This window comes from Clinocottus analis, unplaced genomic scaffold, assembly GCF_023055335.1.
Source record: "Clinocottus analis isolate CAN_PGR_092001 unplaced genomic scaffold, fCliAna1.0.p SCAF_24, whole genome shotgun sequence".
NCBI classification, from domain to species: domain Eukaryota; kingdom Metazoa; phylum Chordata; class Actinopteri; order Perciformes; family Cottidae; genus Clinocottus; species Clinocottus analis.
This window is the reverse complement of record NW_027175976.1, coordinates 2225624-2241978: the sequence shown is the minus strand read 5'-3', so window position 1 is coordinate 2241978 and position 16355 is coordinate 2225624. Positions and strand designations below refer to the sequence as shown.

Genomic DNA, 16355 nt, shown 5'->3' with positions numbered 1-16355 from the left:
CAGAACATTTTGTACAGTATAAATGGGCTCTCGCTCCCTCTAGTGGTAGTCTTGTACAACTGCAAATGTATTCTGTACATGTACCTTATAGAAAATTGAGATACTAAGACTCTAAACTTAGTCATTTAAAAACACCCTGGTATTGTCACAGGACAAATTATTACAAATGAAAAAAGCGGTTTGTGAAGCAAAACTAGTTCTGCATGAAAAAAAATGTAATGTAGTTAATGTTGATGCATGCAGCAATAGCTTTACAGCAAGATTGGTATAATATCAAACGTAATACATGCATTTATGTATAAGTGTATTTCCCCATGATTCCCACTGATTGAGGAATGCTGCTGTTTTAGACGAGTGCACACTAATTGTTTTTTTAAAACTTTTTTTTTGCACCACATTCCTTACAATCAGCCTCAACCCCTTAGCAGCCCCCCACGTGAGGCCCATTCAAAAATATAGGCGTGGAAAAAAGGACATGTTGCGCAAATGCCGCATTCGCGTGCTGCTCGTAATCGGGAGCTCTCGGACGTGTGGCGTTTATTACCGCGATGGTCCTCGGAAATCAAACGCTCCACACACGCACGCACAACCAGTATGGGATTCATAAGGAAAACGCTGAGGTTTAACTCAAGACCGACTCTATAGAAAACTCCATTATTTCCTAATATGTACAAATTGATATTAATAACTATATAATGATCCACTAGGGCGCATTTATGGTTAATCGCGCTCGACGCCACCTCCCATAGTTGCAATAGTTCGCACTTTAACCTCCATTCTGCGCTTTTCGTGGAGCCGGCGGTGACGAGTCTCCTCTTTCCATGATGCTATCTAACTACACATGTACCAAGTATGTTATGTGTGGAGCGCCGGCGTGTCAGGACATTACAGTGTTGTCCCACCGGGCAGAAAACTCATTGAACTGATGCCCAGCAGCTATGGATGCGACTCCAAAGGACGCCAAACGCAACCCGCTGGCCACCGCCAGGTTCCTATCGCGGCTCTTTATGTGGTAAGGATGTGAAGATAATCCTAATGCAGGTATCGTGAAGTTCTTTTAGTACTACCAGACCTGGATTGCCGAATACTTTTTTTTTAATTATCACTAATGTGTTGGTGTACATGCAGGCAGCAATCATCTTATGCAGTTTTAGTACATATACTAGATAAATAAGATGTGATTGAGCCTAGTTTAGAGTTTGCAACACTTTTGGAGACATTTTGAAGAAAACAGACGCATTATCTCATATGCTTTTATTTGCATGTTTTACACACATTGCAAATTAACTGTAACTAATCTAAAATGATGATTTAATAAGTGGACATGTAGCTGTCGTGGTTCGTTCTGCACCGTGCATGTGCATTGTGTTGCAGCAGGCGGTGGAACAAAGTCACACTAAGTTGTCAATCTTGACAAAACATTACAACCCTTTGTTCCGTTTTGATTTTGAATGAAAGCGCAGGTGCATTGTGTCCTCGTGTAACAAAACGGAATACAGTGAAACGTCTTGAGACTTTTGCAAGAAACGACAGACTGCAGTCCATGTCTCTCTCGCGCGCGCCGCTCCCCTGGACGAGCTTTAGGTTTTCATGTGGAAAAGAGAACATATTGTTTTGGACTGCTTCAACAACACGTCCGCTGTTTGTTTTTTGTCTTAACGGGGCGTTCATGCGAATTTTGACAGTTGGGCCTCATTTCCCTGATTATTTAAAGAGGACTTGACTGCACCACAGAAGTGAAACACTTTCGGTCTCCTGCGAAATGGGACTACAGTTGGGACGACGTGTCACACACATTGAAAAAAAAGTACATCTATAACATAACTACCGAAACACACACTCTGTTGGATTCGCACAACTTAAACCACCTTTTGCAACTCAGAATGTAAAGTAATTTCCCCCTCACACACTTCTAGGAATGTAAAGTCATGGACTAAGTGATGCATTCTCCACAATTAAGTCTTAGTTTGTTGAACAGTCATGTATAATTTATGCAACTGCAAAGTGGGGATTTTCTAGTGCATTCCAAAATCATCTTTTGAAGAGTAATTGTGTAATTTAGCAAGTAGCAACCAGCAAAGTTTCAACTGTAAGGTTCGGCCCTAAATGATTTCTACATATGTCATGAGTCACTGGGACAATATCCCTTAAGGAAAACCTTGCAGCACCGGTTTCTGTTCAACCTCACATATGCGAAGTCACTAACTTTATTCCCAAATGGTGGTCCACAGCGATAAACATCAGAATCGAACAGGTGGCCAGATGTGTGTGTACGACTGTGGCATGAGGGAGGGTTGCCCTTCAATCAGCATCGGCAGCTCGTTCCCTGGGTCCTTCAGTCCGTGCAGATGTCTCCACGGGCCGGACACTTCACCCCAAAGTGCTCTTGCAGCTGCAGTGTGTGAATGGTTAAAGCGTTTTTAAATGGCCGTAGGACTCAAAGTCCTATTCAAGTAAAATAAACATTTGCATGCCATAGATTGGATTCCAGGTTGTAGAAAGTATGCTGATGGTGTGCAGATGGATGCCAGTTTGGATTATTGTGCTGCAGAACTGGATCAGCAGCCTCTGAGGCGAGTCGAACTGCCCGAGCTGGAGCCGGCAGAGCGTCTGCTGCAGGGCGTTTTTTAGTCTTAGTTGGAAGTCCACTTGAGGTCATGAGACGGTGGAAGGCTGATGCTGCGTTCACAGCAAACACACTTTCATACGAGCACTTTACTGACAAACATCTCTGCTTTCTAACCGTTTCAGCTGGTTGACCCCGTTGCTGCAGCTTGGCCACAAGCGGAGGCTGGAGGAAAGTGACATGTACAACGTTCTGCCAGAGGATCAGTCTGAGATACTGGGAGAGGAACTCCAGAGGTACTAAGCGATGCTTACAGTACTCCCAAAGTAAATATGCTGAGTAGTCACACTCACGAAAAACTAATGGAGTTTGAAAATGGCAATTTCTGCTTCCAAGTCACATAAAGACACAAAGACAGCTTGTATTCCCCCGACAGCCAGAGCTCGTCATTGATTTTAGTCATGACGTACAAAGTAATGCTACTCAATCCTGAGCAGGGAAATGACCATGATTGTAACGCCCAATTTGACATCTGCTCATCTCTTTTTGTGGTTGAATTGAAAGGTTTGAATACAACAGCGATAAAGGATTTGATGGGGAATCTCACAGTAAACGACTGTACAACTAAAACACCAACATTTGTTAAATAAGTTACGGTTTCAGAATGAATTAGCTTTTTGCTTTGTTGCAGATTTTGGGACCGTGAAGTTAGAAAGGCCACAAAGGAGCTGAAGAAGCCCAAACTCTCCAGAGTTCTCGTCCAATGCTACGGGAAGTCCTACGCTGCGGCTGGGATTTTTACCTTTTCACAGGTACGTTCTGGCTTTCCAAGGACTCCTTCACGTTTTGCCAGGTTAACTCGTAATGCTTAGAAGTGGGTTGGTATTTATCCTTAAATGTTTGTTTAATCTTAACTAAAAGGGCATTAAAACCAGTTCCAGATGATTTATTTGAATGTCTCATTGTACAATATCTATTTGAAGAACTGGAACCAGTGTTTTGTTCTTTTGATCACATTTCTTGTCAGCTGTTAAATTGTTTTTGTGTGATTTTTCTTTTTTGACGTAAAGGAGACGATTAAAGTGATCCAGCCACTTCTTCTGGGGAAAATAATCGAGTACTTTGAGAATTATGACCCAGAGGACCAGTGGCGTCTTTACATGGTGTATAGTTACGCTGCTGCCATGTGCCTCTCCTCTTTCGGCCTGACGATCCTCCAACATCTCTACTACTACCACGTCCTGAGGACGGGCATGAAGATCAGAGTGGCCATGTGTCACATGATCTACAGGAAGGTCAGACTATCGTACCCTGTAGAAATTTGGAAATGCAAATGTTTCCAGTAACGGTAACCAGACGGGTGACGTGTCTCTCGTCAGGCTCTCGGGCTCAGCAACGACTCCATGGTGCACACAACCACCGGACAAATTGTGAACCTCCTTTCAAACGACGTCAATCGTTTTGATGAGGTAACGTGAAGGAAGTTGGTTTCTCAAACGCCAGCGCGGATGACCCAAAAAGTCATAACGATCACTTGTCTCTTCTAGGTTACACTCAACCTGCACTACCTGTGGGTGGGACCTCTCGAGGCGACGGTGATCATCCTTTTACTTTGGCAAGAGATCGGCTGGTCGTGTCTGGCGGGCGTGGCCATCATTGTCCTCATGTTGCCTGTGCAGACCTGGTTTGGAAAGCTCTTTGGCATCTTCAGGTCGGGAACCACATGACTCAAGAAGGCTCCAGTGTTCATTACTCATGCCCATATTCTCTATTTGGAAAAATATAATTTCTTCATGTCATTTCTTCGCAGGAGCAAATCGGCAGTCCTGTCTGACAATAGGATCCGCATCATGAACGAAGTGGTGTCCGGCATCCGGATCATCAAGATGTACGCCTGGGAGAAACCCTTCTCATCGCTGGTTAACGAAGTCAGAAGGTATGAATGGAAAATAATGCTTTTGTGAATGTTGTTTGTGCGTTTGCAGGACGGGGAATTGAGAATGATACGGCATTTATTTTTACTGGGACCACCGACGTGAGTCCACACGTTTCAACATTTTGTTTTGCACTGACAGTGAATCTGTTAAATATACTATTTTACAATCTGTACTCCTGATATGTCATTCAATACGTTGACTTTACCGATCAAACCAAATGTAATGACACAAATCATCAGTCTCTAGAGCTCATGTTACGGCGACAGCTCTCATTGAAGTGATTTTACAAGTATGCTTTCAGAAACATGAAGAGAAAATGTTAAGTATGTGGAGTTTCTTTGTTGGCGAGCACGCTGGTTTCCTGTTTGGTTTCCTGTAATTTCTAAGGTGAAGTGCAGCTGTAATCTCTAATCTGCGGAGCAGAGTTAATCTCCTCAAAGCGGTGTACGGTATTGACATAAACATGACGAGCGAAAAACCGCTGAACCTTCTGACTTTGCTTCATCCTTGTTTTCTGTTTTTTTATGACCGTTTTTTCTTCACCTATTTTTTATGACTGCAACAACTTTACACAGTGTGAGTGTTGGATAATGAATACTAGAAGTGTGGCTGAGTCTCACCTACTCATTTACACATTAACTCCTTTCAAAACATCCATTTGGAAACGCACACAGAGCAAGAAGGTGACTATCTTCTTGGTAATGCAACTCCCATGCCTCTGTTTTTTAATACATCCATACGAAACAGTTGGGGGGAATTAGCAATAACATTTATAGAAAAGCAGTTGGTCGAGTTCACACTTTTTGGTGCAGTCTAACGCCTGCGGGGGAGTTGCACCGTGTCCTTTGACCCATCAGATTTCTTTGAACTTTGATAGGAATAAAACTGTCAATCAATCACTTGAAGTTTGGTCGGTTGTAAAAAATGCTTATGTAAAATCTATATTGCTTGGCCTCATTTCTATGCTGTCCTGTGTTTGTTTGCAGCATGTGATGCATTCATGTGCTGACAGACAACAAAGCTCGCTCTTATCTGGTAAAACTGAGAAACCAGTAACACTCTGATTGACCACCTCAGCTTAAACATTACAACAAACATTGGTGAGAAATTAGTTCATGTCCAAAACAGTTTCTCAGAAAGGAGTTAATGTGTGAATGAGGATATTTTAACTGTGTCAAAGTGAAGTGTAACTCCCAGGACTTTCAGACAGGCGCTCTTTTCTTCAGCAGCTATGAAACCGAAGACAAGGCTGCAAATGTGCAAGTGTTTTTTAAATGTCTGTCTAGGAAGCAATACATTTTGCCGGCTGTCATGAATCCCTTTCTCGTTGTTTGGGAACTTAAACCTTTAGGAGACGGACTGAAATGCTTAATATAGTCGACTCAAAGACGCTCGGATTTAATGGATGGAAGACAAACTCTGGACAACAATGAAAGAAAATACTTTTTGAGTCTGCAGCTGCAGAAGTACATGAAGCCACTGAACTCCAGTGTCTTCCGTCGTCGTGTCACGAGGACACGTGTGCCAAAAACGACAAACTTTGCGTTTTTAAAATCAGCAGCCATTTCATCACAAAGGAATATCCACTCTTACACATTACAGGTGACAAAGAAACGGTCATGTGAAGCAGTTAGAAATAAAACAAATCAATATAAAGAGCCAGCGTAGAACTGTTCAGCGACTCCTGAATAGTCTGTGTAGTGGTAAACTACTACCAGCAGAGCACTAATGCAATGACTGGCTTATCATAACAATGTGGTGGTGCATTAGTTTACACGCCTCATTTGCCCTCGCAGCGCAATATTTCAAATTTGACACTTTGAAGTCACTCCTCTCCATCTGTCGTCCTGTCTCTCGCTCCAGAAAAGAGATCACTCAGATCCTGAAGAGCTCCTACCTGCGAGGGCTCAACATGGCCTCCTTCTTCGCCAGCAGCAAGATCATCGTCTTCGTCACCTTCACCGTCTACGTCCTCCTGGGCAACGCGCTCACCGCCAGCAGGGTGTTTGTCACGGTTTCCCTCTACGGCACAATCAAGCTCACCGTCGCCCTGTTCTTCCCTCTGGCCGTCGAGAAGTTGTCAGAGACCGTGGTCAGCATTGGCAGGATTGAGGTAGTTCTGTTCGCCGTCATGAATAGCAGCTATTTTATATTTGTTGCCGTTATTCGTGTATTGGTGTGTGAGTCTTGCAGGAAACTAAATCCTGTAAAACACGTATTTTTTTATATGAATGTAACCCTTCTGGATAACTCTTGCCAAGACACTAAAGGCGAGGTGAGTTTATTTGTGTAGCACATTTCAACAAGGTGGTTCACATTAAACCATTACAAGTGTTTTGTAATTGTCTTGATATCGCTGTTCAGGTTGAAGTTTAAAAGACGGGATTGTAGGTTTGTGTGGACTGAACGGATTGGAGTGTTTTTGAGGCTGCAGAAGTACATGAACTCACTAAACTCTGGCGTCTTACGTCATCATGTCAGGGGGGCCAGTGTGCAAAAACAACAAACCCGATGATTGACACACAACATTCTTCTTTTTAGTCCTTTTCAGGACAACGTGCATGTCAACATGCTGATATGTGAGGCATGTCTAGGCAAGAGTTGACAGCGCTGTGAAAAAACTACCTGGGTTTTTAGTCACAGAGCTCAAAGTGTGAATGTATGTGTGTGGATTAACCCCTCGCAGGCTTTTCTCCTACTGGAAGAGATTGAGAGAAAAAAGAGTACGCTTCTTCTAGAGGAAAAGATGGAAAACTCTGTTGAGATTGAGAAGTTGACCTGCTTCTGGGATAAGGTGAGTATTCTAACCTTAAAGTGATATGTAATACAGGACATGCGTGTGCTTGGATGCTGTGCATTACATGTATTGTAAGTCTTAACATATTGTGACTGAGACTGGCCTCTCTGGCTCTTACATGTGTTCAGAATCCATTGCTCGCTGGCTTTTGTTTCTCCAAATGAGTTTGTTTTTCTCCTGTCAGATTTTGGACTCTCCATCGCTGCAGAACGTCTGTATTACGATGAAGTCGCGCCAACTTGTTACTGTAATTGGCCCAGTGGGAGCTGGAAAGGTCAGTGCACCTGTGCGAACCGCTTTCGCTCCTGCTTCTATTAAACTCAGAGCAGCAGTGAAGGAGCACGTTTGCATTCACCTCGCCTGTAAAATCCATGCTTCCCCTCCCCCAGTCGTCTCTGCTCAGCGCCATCCTGGGAGAGCTGCCTCACGACACGGGAATCCTGAAGGTCAAAGGTCGGCTGACGTACGCCGCCCAGCAGGCATGGGTGTTCCCTGGGAGCGTCCGCAGCAACATCCTGTTTGGGAGGGAGCTCAACCCCCAGAAGTACAAGAGAGTCCTCCGAGCATGCGCTCTGAAGAAGGTGAGGCGTTGTAAAATCCCTGTATTGAAAATGTTAATTAGGAAACTTAAGTAATAGCACTAAAGTATTAGCATTAGCGTCAAAATATCGATAAAGTAAAAGTAGGGCTATTTATTATGCAGGCTGGTCCATAGCGTAATATATAGACCTATTATATCATTGAATTGTGATTATTGATGTTTCAATGTGGGCAGCTGGAAAGGTGGAGCTCATTTAAACAACTTTACTTTAAATGGAAACAATGAAGTATTTGGGGAAGCTAAATGTATTAGTAGTTGCATTCCTATACTGCTGAATAGATCTAGCCTCTTACTGTGAACCAGATCGATGCATTCAACTTTTAAAATGAGTTTCATTTCATGGAAATATTGTCATTATTGCCTCACGTTGCACAAACGTTGCATCGAACTAACGCTCCGTTGTCTTCGAGTGCAGGACATGGAGCTGCTGCCGGACGGAGACCTGACTCTGATCGGAGACAGAGGGGCCACGCTCAGCGGGGGGCAGAAGGCTCGCGTCAACCTGGCGAGGTGTGTGTGTCTTTGTGTGTGTGTGTGTGTGTGTGTGTGTGTGCGCTCTGTTAGAAGAAAGCTCGACCTTTGGAGTGATCGTACATTAATGATTCAGCAAGCGTTTATTGCACGTAGAAGGAATTTCCCTTGATTGCTGCATGTTGATAAACACAGCACAATAGTATAAACACGTTCAAAAACATGTAAAGAAGGGAAGTTACAATATTTGATAAACAAACAAATAATATAGCAGTACATATGAAAGTGTTTAGTGTCTATTTAAAGTGTACAGTTGTCTGTGATGTGTCAATGAGTGTGTGTGTGTGTGTGTGTGTGTGTGTGTGTGTGTCTCTCTCTCTTCAGGGCTGTGTACCAGGACGCAGACATCTACCTGCTCGATGACCCTTTGAGTGCTGTGGATGCCGAGGTCGGGAGACACATCTTTGAGAAGTGAGGGACTGCCATATCTGTCCAAATTGTCAGTGTGTCCCAAATCTATTCTCCATGCTTGTGTTTCATACACACGGTCAAAAGTGTAACTTGTGCGCTTTGTGTGTCCATCAGGTGCATCTGTGGCCTCCTGAAGAACAAGTCTCGCATCCTGGTCACCCACCAGCTGCAGTACCTGAAGGCGGCCGACCAGATCGTGGTCCTGAAGGAGGTCGGCTGATAAAGCGCTCCAGATCTTTGTGTTATGTGGAAACATTTGTTCTGCTCACCGCTTAGTTTGAATCCCTGAGTTCTTCGGGGAACACAACCGTTTTAATCTGAACATGAACAAACGTATAAAGAAATTACAGAGCCGTTACCACCGTGGATTGGTTCTCTTTGTGTCCTTCAGGGTCACATCATGGCCCAGGGAACCTACACCGAGCTGGAGTCCTCTGGCGTCGACATCGAGTCCCTGCAGATGACCGAGGACGAGCAGAGGCAATGCGCTCGACCGGCTGATTTAGACAAAGTGTCTGTACTCAGCCAGAGGACGAACCACTCGCACGGCTCTGACAGCACGCTCCTGCCGCCAGAAAGCGACCGCACCGACCAGCTCCCGGTAGATACACCCCACAACATAATCTGATCTCCTTGAGGACAACTATAGTTTCTAATTCTTTCTTTAAGATAGTTTTGGTTCATTTACAACACACTACACTCCCCCTGGTCCATTCACGTACCTCAGCTTGAGTTAAACCAGGCCTGAAGTGTGCCGTTGGATCAATAATGTCGTGTTCGGCAGGTTGAAACGGTTCGTTCCATGGCAGAGGAGACGCGAGCTGAAGGAAACGTCAGCAGCCGCATCTATCTCAAGTACTTCTCTGCAGGCTGCAGCTTCCTGGCGTTAATAGTCATAGTTCTGCTCAGCGTCATAGCCGAGGTAAGACACGGCTCATGCCACCTTTTTTTGATTTGTAGTGTTTGGCTTCCGTTAAAAAATGACTTCTATCTTTGTGCTGTGTCGATTGCAGTGTGAACACAGTATTATTAATGAAGTATTTATCAGGAAGCAGTCTGTTCTTTAAATATGTCTCTTCTTAGCTGCTGTTTCTCATACATTGAAAAACAGTTCAACAAGGAAATAACAGAAATCTAGTCATTTCCTACAGTTTATTGAACTTTGTCTCCATTCATAGGTTTCATATATTATGCAGGACTGGTGGCTGGTCTACTGGTGAGTATTTGATGACGCCTCTAACTGCACATGCAGATGTATACATGCTGTTGGTTTGACTTGCTCTGGTCCGCCGACAGGGCAAGAGAGGAGTTCTTCAACAACACAGCGGGGCCTAGTAGCATTAAAACCGGCTTTAATGCTACTCACTCATATCAAGAGCTCAATCTCAAGTACTACCTCGGGATTTATTCAGGTGAGCCTTCCACTCCTGTGTTGATCAGCACACGTGTTGTCTGTGATGTTTAGTAGGTTTCAAATGACACGTATCATGATGGCATGATCCAGAGCAGTCGTGCTGTTTTGTCTCTGAGGTTTGACAGTAGCTGCTGTGGTCTTCGGCTACGCCAGGAGTCTGGTGATGTTTCGCGGGTTGGTGAGAACCGCTCAGGCTCTGCACAACGACATGTTCAGCGCTGTCCTTCGCACGCCGGTTCACTTCTTTGACGTCAACCCCATCGGTGAGTTCACATTCAGCGCACTCCTCTTGTTTTAGGGGGAACATCCACCGAAAGTGTGGCGCCCGGACGCTTACAAATCAAGCCTTTTCTCGCTGACTTTGCAGGAAGAATTCTGAACCGGTTTTCCAAAGACATCGGCCAGATCGACTCCATGCTGCCCATCACCCTTGTGAACTTCTATCAGGTGAGACGCGATCTGCGCACGCACTGCATCGTTGTTGCCTTGTCGAGATCTTTACCCGCGTTCCTCATGACGTGATGCGTGTCGTTGTGAAGTTGTTTCTACAGAATGTCGGCGTGGTCGCGGTCGCTGCTTCAGTCATCCCTCTCATCCTCATCCCCATCGTTCCTCTGCTCGTTGTCTTCTTGTACTTGAGGCGTTTTTACCTCCGCACGTCCCGAGATGTCAAACGCCTTGAATCTACAAGTATGTTCACGGCTTCTCGCCCTAATTACACCAGATGCATTGGCAGTGGGCTTTTTAGATGAAGAAGGCAAGGAAAGCTGATACTAGAGAGCGATCTCTGCTTCTAAGAATATTTGCTCCCGCGTAGATTCACCTTCTCTTCTTCGTCCCTGCAGCTCGCAGTCCCGTGTTCTCCCACCTGTCGTCGTCTCTTCAGGGCCTGTGGACCATCCGAGCCCTCAGCGCCGAGCAGAGGTTAAAGAAAGCCTTCGACGCTCATCAGGACCTGCACTCGGGTTATTACCACCAAAATATTGCTATGTTTAGAGAGATGTTGACACATTTATAGTTTGAATTCCTCACAGTCTCTACTGTCTGGCTGCGTCTTGAAGCTTTCACTAAAATGCTCATTCTGTCTCTCCGGTGTCAGAGGCCTGGTTTTTGTTCCTGATGATCTCCCGCTGGTTTGCACTTTACCTTGACGGCCTTTGCGCCGTACTTATCGCCATGTCAACATTTGGCTGCATCCTACTCCGAGATGGTGAGAAGCACACGCTAAAGGATCGAACATAAAACCAAACTGTGCATGTTTGGTTCGTTTTTAATCGTTTTTAAACTCCTTTCATAACTTCAGATGTCTGAATAGTTTGGATCAAGCTCTATAAGTAAAAATAAGTTGTGTGAACATCAGTATGGATCAGTATACTAATATACAGTCGTGTGTCTGTTAATTAGAGCTGAAGGCTGGAGAGGTGGGCCTGGTGCTGACCTACGTTGTGACACTGGTAGGAAACTTCCAGTGGACGGTGAGGCAAAGTGCAGAGGTGGAGAACATGGTGAGAAGTCTTAAACAATTAGTTTGATAAGATGATGTTGACCTGCCGATCAGGCTCAGAGTTAGTCATCAAACACACATGAAGGAAGAGCTTTATAGGGGAGTTAGGACGTGATAATCAGTTGACCTCACAGCTGGAGGTGTGAGGAAGCGCAATGAGCTCATTGTAAAGAAGCTCTTCTCTCTTCAGATGACGTCAGTGGAGAGAGTGGTGGAGTACACTGAGCTGGAGAGTGAAGCACCCTGGGAAACCCAGAAGCGCCCTCCTCCCGATTGGCCCAACAAAGGCCAGGTGACCTTTGACCGTGTCAACTTCTCCTACAGCGCCGATGGACCAGTGGTCCTCAAAGATATCAGCGCCACCTTCCAACCCAATGAGAAGGTGAGTTATCTTGGTTTGCCGACATGGGGTTCTGCTTTTCAACGCACGCGGTTCACTTCCTCCTTTTCCTGGGTCAGGTTGGCATCGTGGGTCGAACAGGTGCTGGGAAAAGCTCTCTGGTCTCGGCTCTGTTCCGCCTGGCGGAGCCTCAGGGGAAGATCTACATCGACGGCGTTCTGACCTCTGAGATCGGCCTCCACGACCTGCGCCAGAAGATGTCCATCATCCCTCAGGTGAACGTCGCTCACCTCGTTTTGCAACTCTCACCACAACAATCTAGATGTACAATGTGTATTTCAGAGTGTAAACAAACATCCAGCGCGTGCCGAGTCTAACCCGGTGGTTCCTCTGTTCTCCAGGACCCGGTGCTGTTTACAGGCTCCATGAGGAAGAACTTGGACCCTTTCAGCCAGCACAGCGATGAAGACCTGTGGAGGGCTCTCGAGGGGGTAAGCGTCCACTCGGCTCACTGGAGTCGTGTTTCCAGCTCTGGTTGTGGAGCGCGTCGGGCAAACTCTCCTCCGTGGCCCTCAGGTGCAGCTCAAGTCTGCGGTGGAGGAGCTGCCGGGGAAGTTGGAGACGGTTCTGGCCGAGTCGGGCTCCAACTTCAGCGTGGGCCAGAGGCAGCTGGTGTGTCTGGCCAGAGCCATCCTGAGGAAGAACCGCATCCTGGTGATCGACGAGGCCACGGCCAACGTGGACCCCAGGTACTGCTGAGACGGCGCCCCCCACTGGCGGTCGATGTAGAGCAAAGAATGCAGTCACCGTTCAGATGACTGTCATCAAAGACTTTCCTCATTGTACTTGTCGTTCTCTCTGCAGGACGGACGAGCTGATCCAGAAAACCATACGGGACAAGTTCAGCGAGTGCACCGTGCTCACGATCGCTCATCGTCTCAACACCATCGTAGACAGCGACAGGATACTGGTGAGGCCTCTTCCTCGTGGTCTTCAGGGAAGAGTATTTGTTCATGTTTCATTTTTTAGTCCAGATGTTTGCATGAGGTCGACATAGTTCAAATCAAACAGTCTGATACATAATGAGTCTGTTTAGACACGTGTTCATGATGGAAGCTGTGGTGTCCACCATCAATCGGCAATCAATCCGGTTTTTTCTTTCCTCCACTGACCGAAACTTATGGAAGCCCATTCTCGCCACACACAAAAAAAAATTAGGACCAGAAAAAAAATCGTCTTTTTTTCCATTGTCTTTTTTTTTCGTTGACTTGGAAAAAAGGCAACCAAAAAAAAAAAAAACCTTTCATTCCAGGAGAGAAATGAGAACTTGACTACTGACTACAAATGTCAAAATTACAGTTACAGCCTAAATATAATTGTAGATAGTATATATACACACAAAGTACATCGTCCATTTTTAAGAACTGAGTAAAATGAAAAGTCCACACATATATTGAATGAATATTTACTTTAAAGTAACCCATCAATAGGCTTACAGGTGGTTGACAATGCTAAGCTATCTTTTGGTAAATAACAAGAGCACTTGAATATAAAACAGTGCTTGCAATGTTAAATTAAAGGAATACGTGAATTGAAACAAGATTGGACTATTTTGTGACTTGTTATTTTGTTGTATGAACAATACATATTTACATTTAAATGAAGGTATTGTAAAACCAAAGTGATGAAATAACGTATTGCTTCAATGTTTTTTTTTTATTTTCGTTAACGAAAAGAAATAATTTCTTTTTTTTTGTCCTTAATTTTTTTTTCTTTCTTTTTTTGGTCCTAATTTTTTTTTTCTTTTTTTTTTCTCCCTAATTTTGTTTTTTTATTTTTTTTGGTCCTCATTTTTTTGTATGTGTGTGTGGCGGGAATGGGCTTCCACAGAAACTTGATCACATGACACTACATGTTATTATACTGCTGGCTGTTAGAAGTGTCCATCTTACTCACAAATAAACAAGAAGATTTTTTTCTGCAACTTCCAAAAGGACTCGGGATGCATTGTTTTTGTAATCTTATCTACATCAAAATGTTATCAGTTTGATCTTGAACAAAGCAAACGCTGGCACCGTTGAACCAGTGGGAGATGCGCTTCATTATTCTACCGCTGGATGGACGTGATCATCAAAAACAAAATGGAATAAATTTTTTAAAACGGCTAAAAAATATGTATTTCTCCAGCGCTTTGTAAAGTTTTAGTTCATTTAATTCATTTTCTTTTTAGACAATTTACCGATTTAGGTTTTGTGAAGCAGCACAGGAAGTGACTGTATTTGTGGCTGAGTTGTTGTTGTTGTCCTGACCCCATCCTGCTTTAAGGTCCTGGACAGTGGTGCCATCCAGGAGTTAGACCGCCCCTTCACCCTGCTGCGCAACAAAGAGGGTGCTCTCTACAGGATGGTGCAACAGACCGGCGCCGCCGAGGCCGCAGCCCTGCTGGAGTCAGCCAGACAGGTAAGAAGCAGCTTGCATTAAAAAATGTATGTGCAATTTTTAGAACTTGGGGAATTTGTTTACAGGCAATGAAGACGTCTTGACAGCGGAACAAGATTCAAAAGACAGAACAACGGACTCCAAATGGAAGTATTCTGAGAACACCATCACACTCCTGAAGACACTCAATCTACCGAAAGATTACCATCCATCTGAAGTTATGCAGGAAAACTGGATTTCCTATCTTGCCTTTCAAGTAATTCGATTAGCTGTGAATAAACTTCTCATGCAGATGTTTGGTGAATGTCATGATTGCGATCACAGGAATCCATGTCTGTCTGTCTATAAATGAACATCTTATCTTATCTTTAATAAGCACTATCCTAATAAATAACAATATTGTTTTTAAGTGAATCATTTTGCCATGTGTCCACAAGGAAGAAACCCAATTGAGGGACAGCAAAGTGTCTCCCGGACCTCCCCGTGGAACAGACACCCGGTAGAAACCGATCCTTACACCGGAGAGAAATCGTCGGTATGAAGAGAATGAGAAATGTCATTTTTATTGAGGAATGATCTGTTAGCTGCAACGTAAAACCACGCCAATGTTTTCCACTCGGTCGATATCAGGGCAGTGTCATAACGCACCGATTTATCTCACGCACTCCCCGACCTCTTTCTCCTTCCTCTCGCTCAGCATTATGGGAGCAGGCCGTTTAAAAGCAGAGGTACTTACGACTCGGCACGCTGCTCTTGAGTTCCTGGAGCTCGAGAACATGTGGGCCACATGTGACACGGCCAGCTGGGGTTAGAGATGCAGGCTTTTGATGGGCTATTTTGTCTCGGGGTCCATCTGCTGGTCTGTCTGCACACCGGAGACGCAACAGTTAAACATTGTGAAAATACTGGAGTCAAAGTCCTGAATGGACTTGACTGTATTTCACTTTTAAACGTATCTAATTTAAATTCATATTTATTCTTTTGGGTAGTTTGAGTTGTACAAGTTTTGAAACGCTAACATTCGCAACTGGAAGGATCACCGGTGCCTCTGACTGCTGCTAAAATAGGTGTGTGTGTGTGTGTGTGTGTGTGTGTGTGCCTACCTTGTGCCCTTGTAATTTGTCATATGTATCTATGGATCACACTTTTTTTTTGTAAAGAACTTGCCTTCTCTCTGTCTTTATATTTTTGTGCCCCTGTTTATCAAACTGAAGTGTGTGTTTTTAGACGGTGTGTGAATGAGTTGTTCAGAGTTTTATTTGAATGGTGTATATGTAATAAAACGTTTTTATAATCTAAACTCTGAATCACTGCTCGGCTAGTGTTGAACTGTTGCTGGTGAAATGCCGACCCTTGTACTTGTCAAAGGAGTTCAGTGCAGTGTTTAAACTGGCAGTTTACATCCCGCCACGAGCGGACTGCCCAACGGCATCGGGGCTGCTGCATGACGTCATCAGTGAACAAGAGACTGGACACCTGGACGCTGTGTTTGCTGCTGCATGACATCATCAGTGAACACGATAGCACGACTGGACACCTGGACGCTGTGTTTGCTTGACATTTCAAAACAAGATTTCAAAGATTTCAACCTCAAGTGTCCTCCATAAATACCAATGTAGCAATGCATAGTGTCTGAAGATAAAATGAGCAATACTATTACATGTATAATAGCAATACTAGTATTTTTGTACAACACTTGTGCAAATCTTTTATATTTTGTGTATTTCTATAGCACGACTTTTTTTTCTCACTTTTTTGGATATTTTACAGTATCACTATTTCACTCTTTTTTTAATGTAAATATGACAAATGCTT

At 44.3% G+C, this 16355-nt stretch overlaps 1 protein-coding gene across 1 annotated transcript; it reads left to right on the top strand.

Moving 5' to 3' along the window:
- The first annotated feature begins 938 nt into the window (after positions 1-938).
- Positions 939-14764, top strand: LOC137794277 (ATP-binding cassette sub-family C member 4-like). Its single transcript, XM_068591006.1, has 31 exons — positions 939-1012; positions 2752-2862; positions 3258-3378; positions 3637-3861; positions 3946-4035; positions 4114-4277; positions 4377-4502; positions 6367-6616; positions 7190-7297; positions 7485-7574; positions 7690-7881; positions 8317-8411; positions 8757-8843; positions 8958-9054; positions 9235-9444; positions 9628-9765; positions 10022-10059; positions 10140-10255; positions 10374-10520; positions 10625-10704; positions 10797-10947; positions 11103-11222; positions 11357-11467; positions 11662-11762; positions 11952-12143; positions 12221-12376; positions 12503-12592; positions 12678-12850; positions 12966-13071; positions 14427-14561; positions 14627-14764. The coding sequence occupies exons 1-31, from the start codon at positions 939-941 to the stop codon at positions 14642-14644; spliced, it is 3912 nt and encodes a 1303-aa protein (XP_068447107.1). The 3' UTR covers positions 14645-14764.
- Positions 14765-16355: the final 1591 nt, after the last annotated feature.

Bases quoted from the DNA above. Each gene is read 5' to 3' on its own strand.
- LOC137794277 (XM_068591006.1), top strand. From the start codon at position 939: ATGGATGCGACTCCAAAGGACGCCAAACGCAACCCGCTGGCCACCGCC. The intron at 2,863-3,257 runs GTACTAAGCGAT...GCTTTGTTGCAG, and splicing joins CTGGGAGAGGAACTCCAGAG to ATTTTGGGACCGTGAAGTTA. The intron at 9,766-10,021 runs GTAAGACACGGC...CTCCATTCATAG, and splicing joins TGCTCAGCGTCATAGCCGAG to GTTTCATATATTATGCAGGA.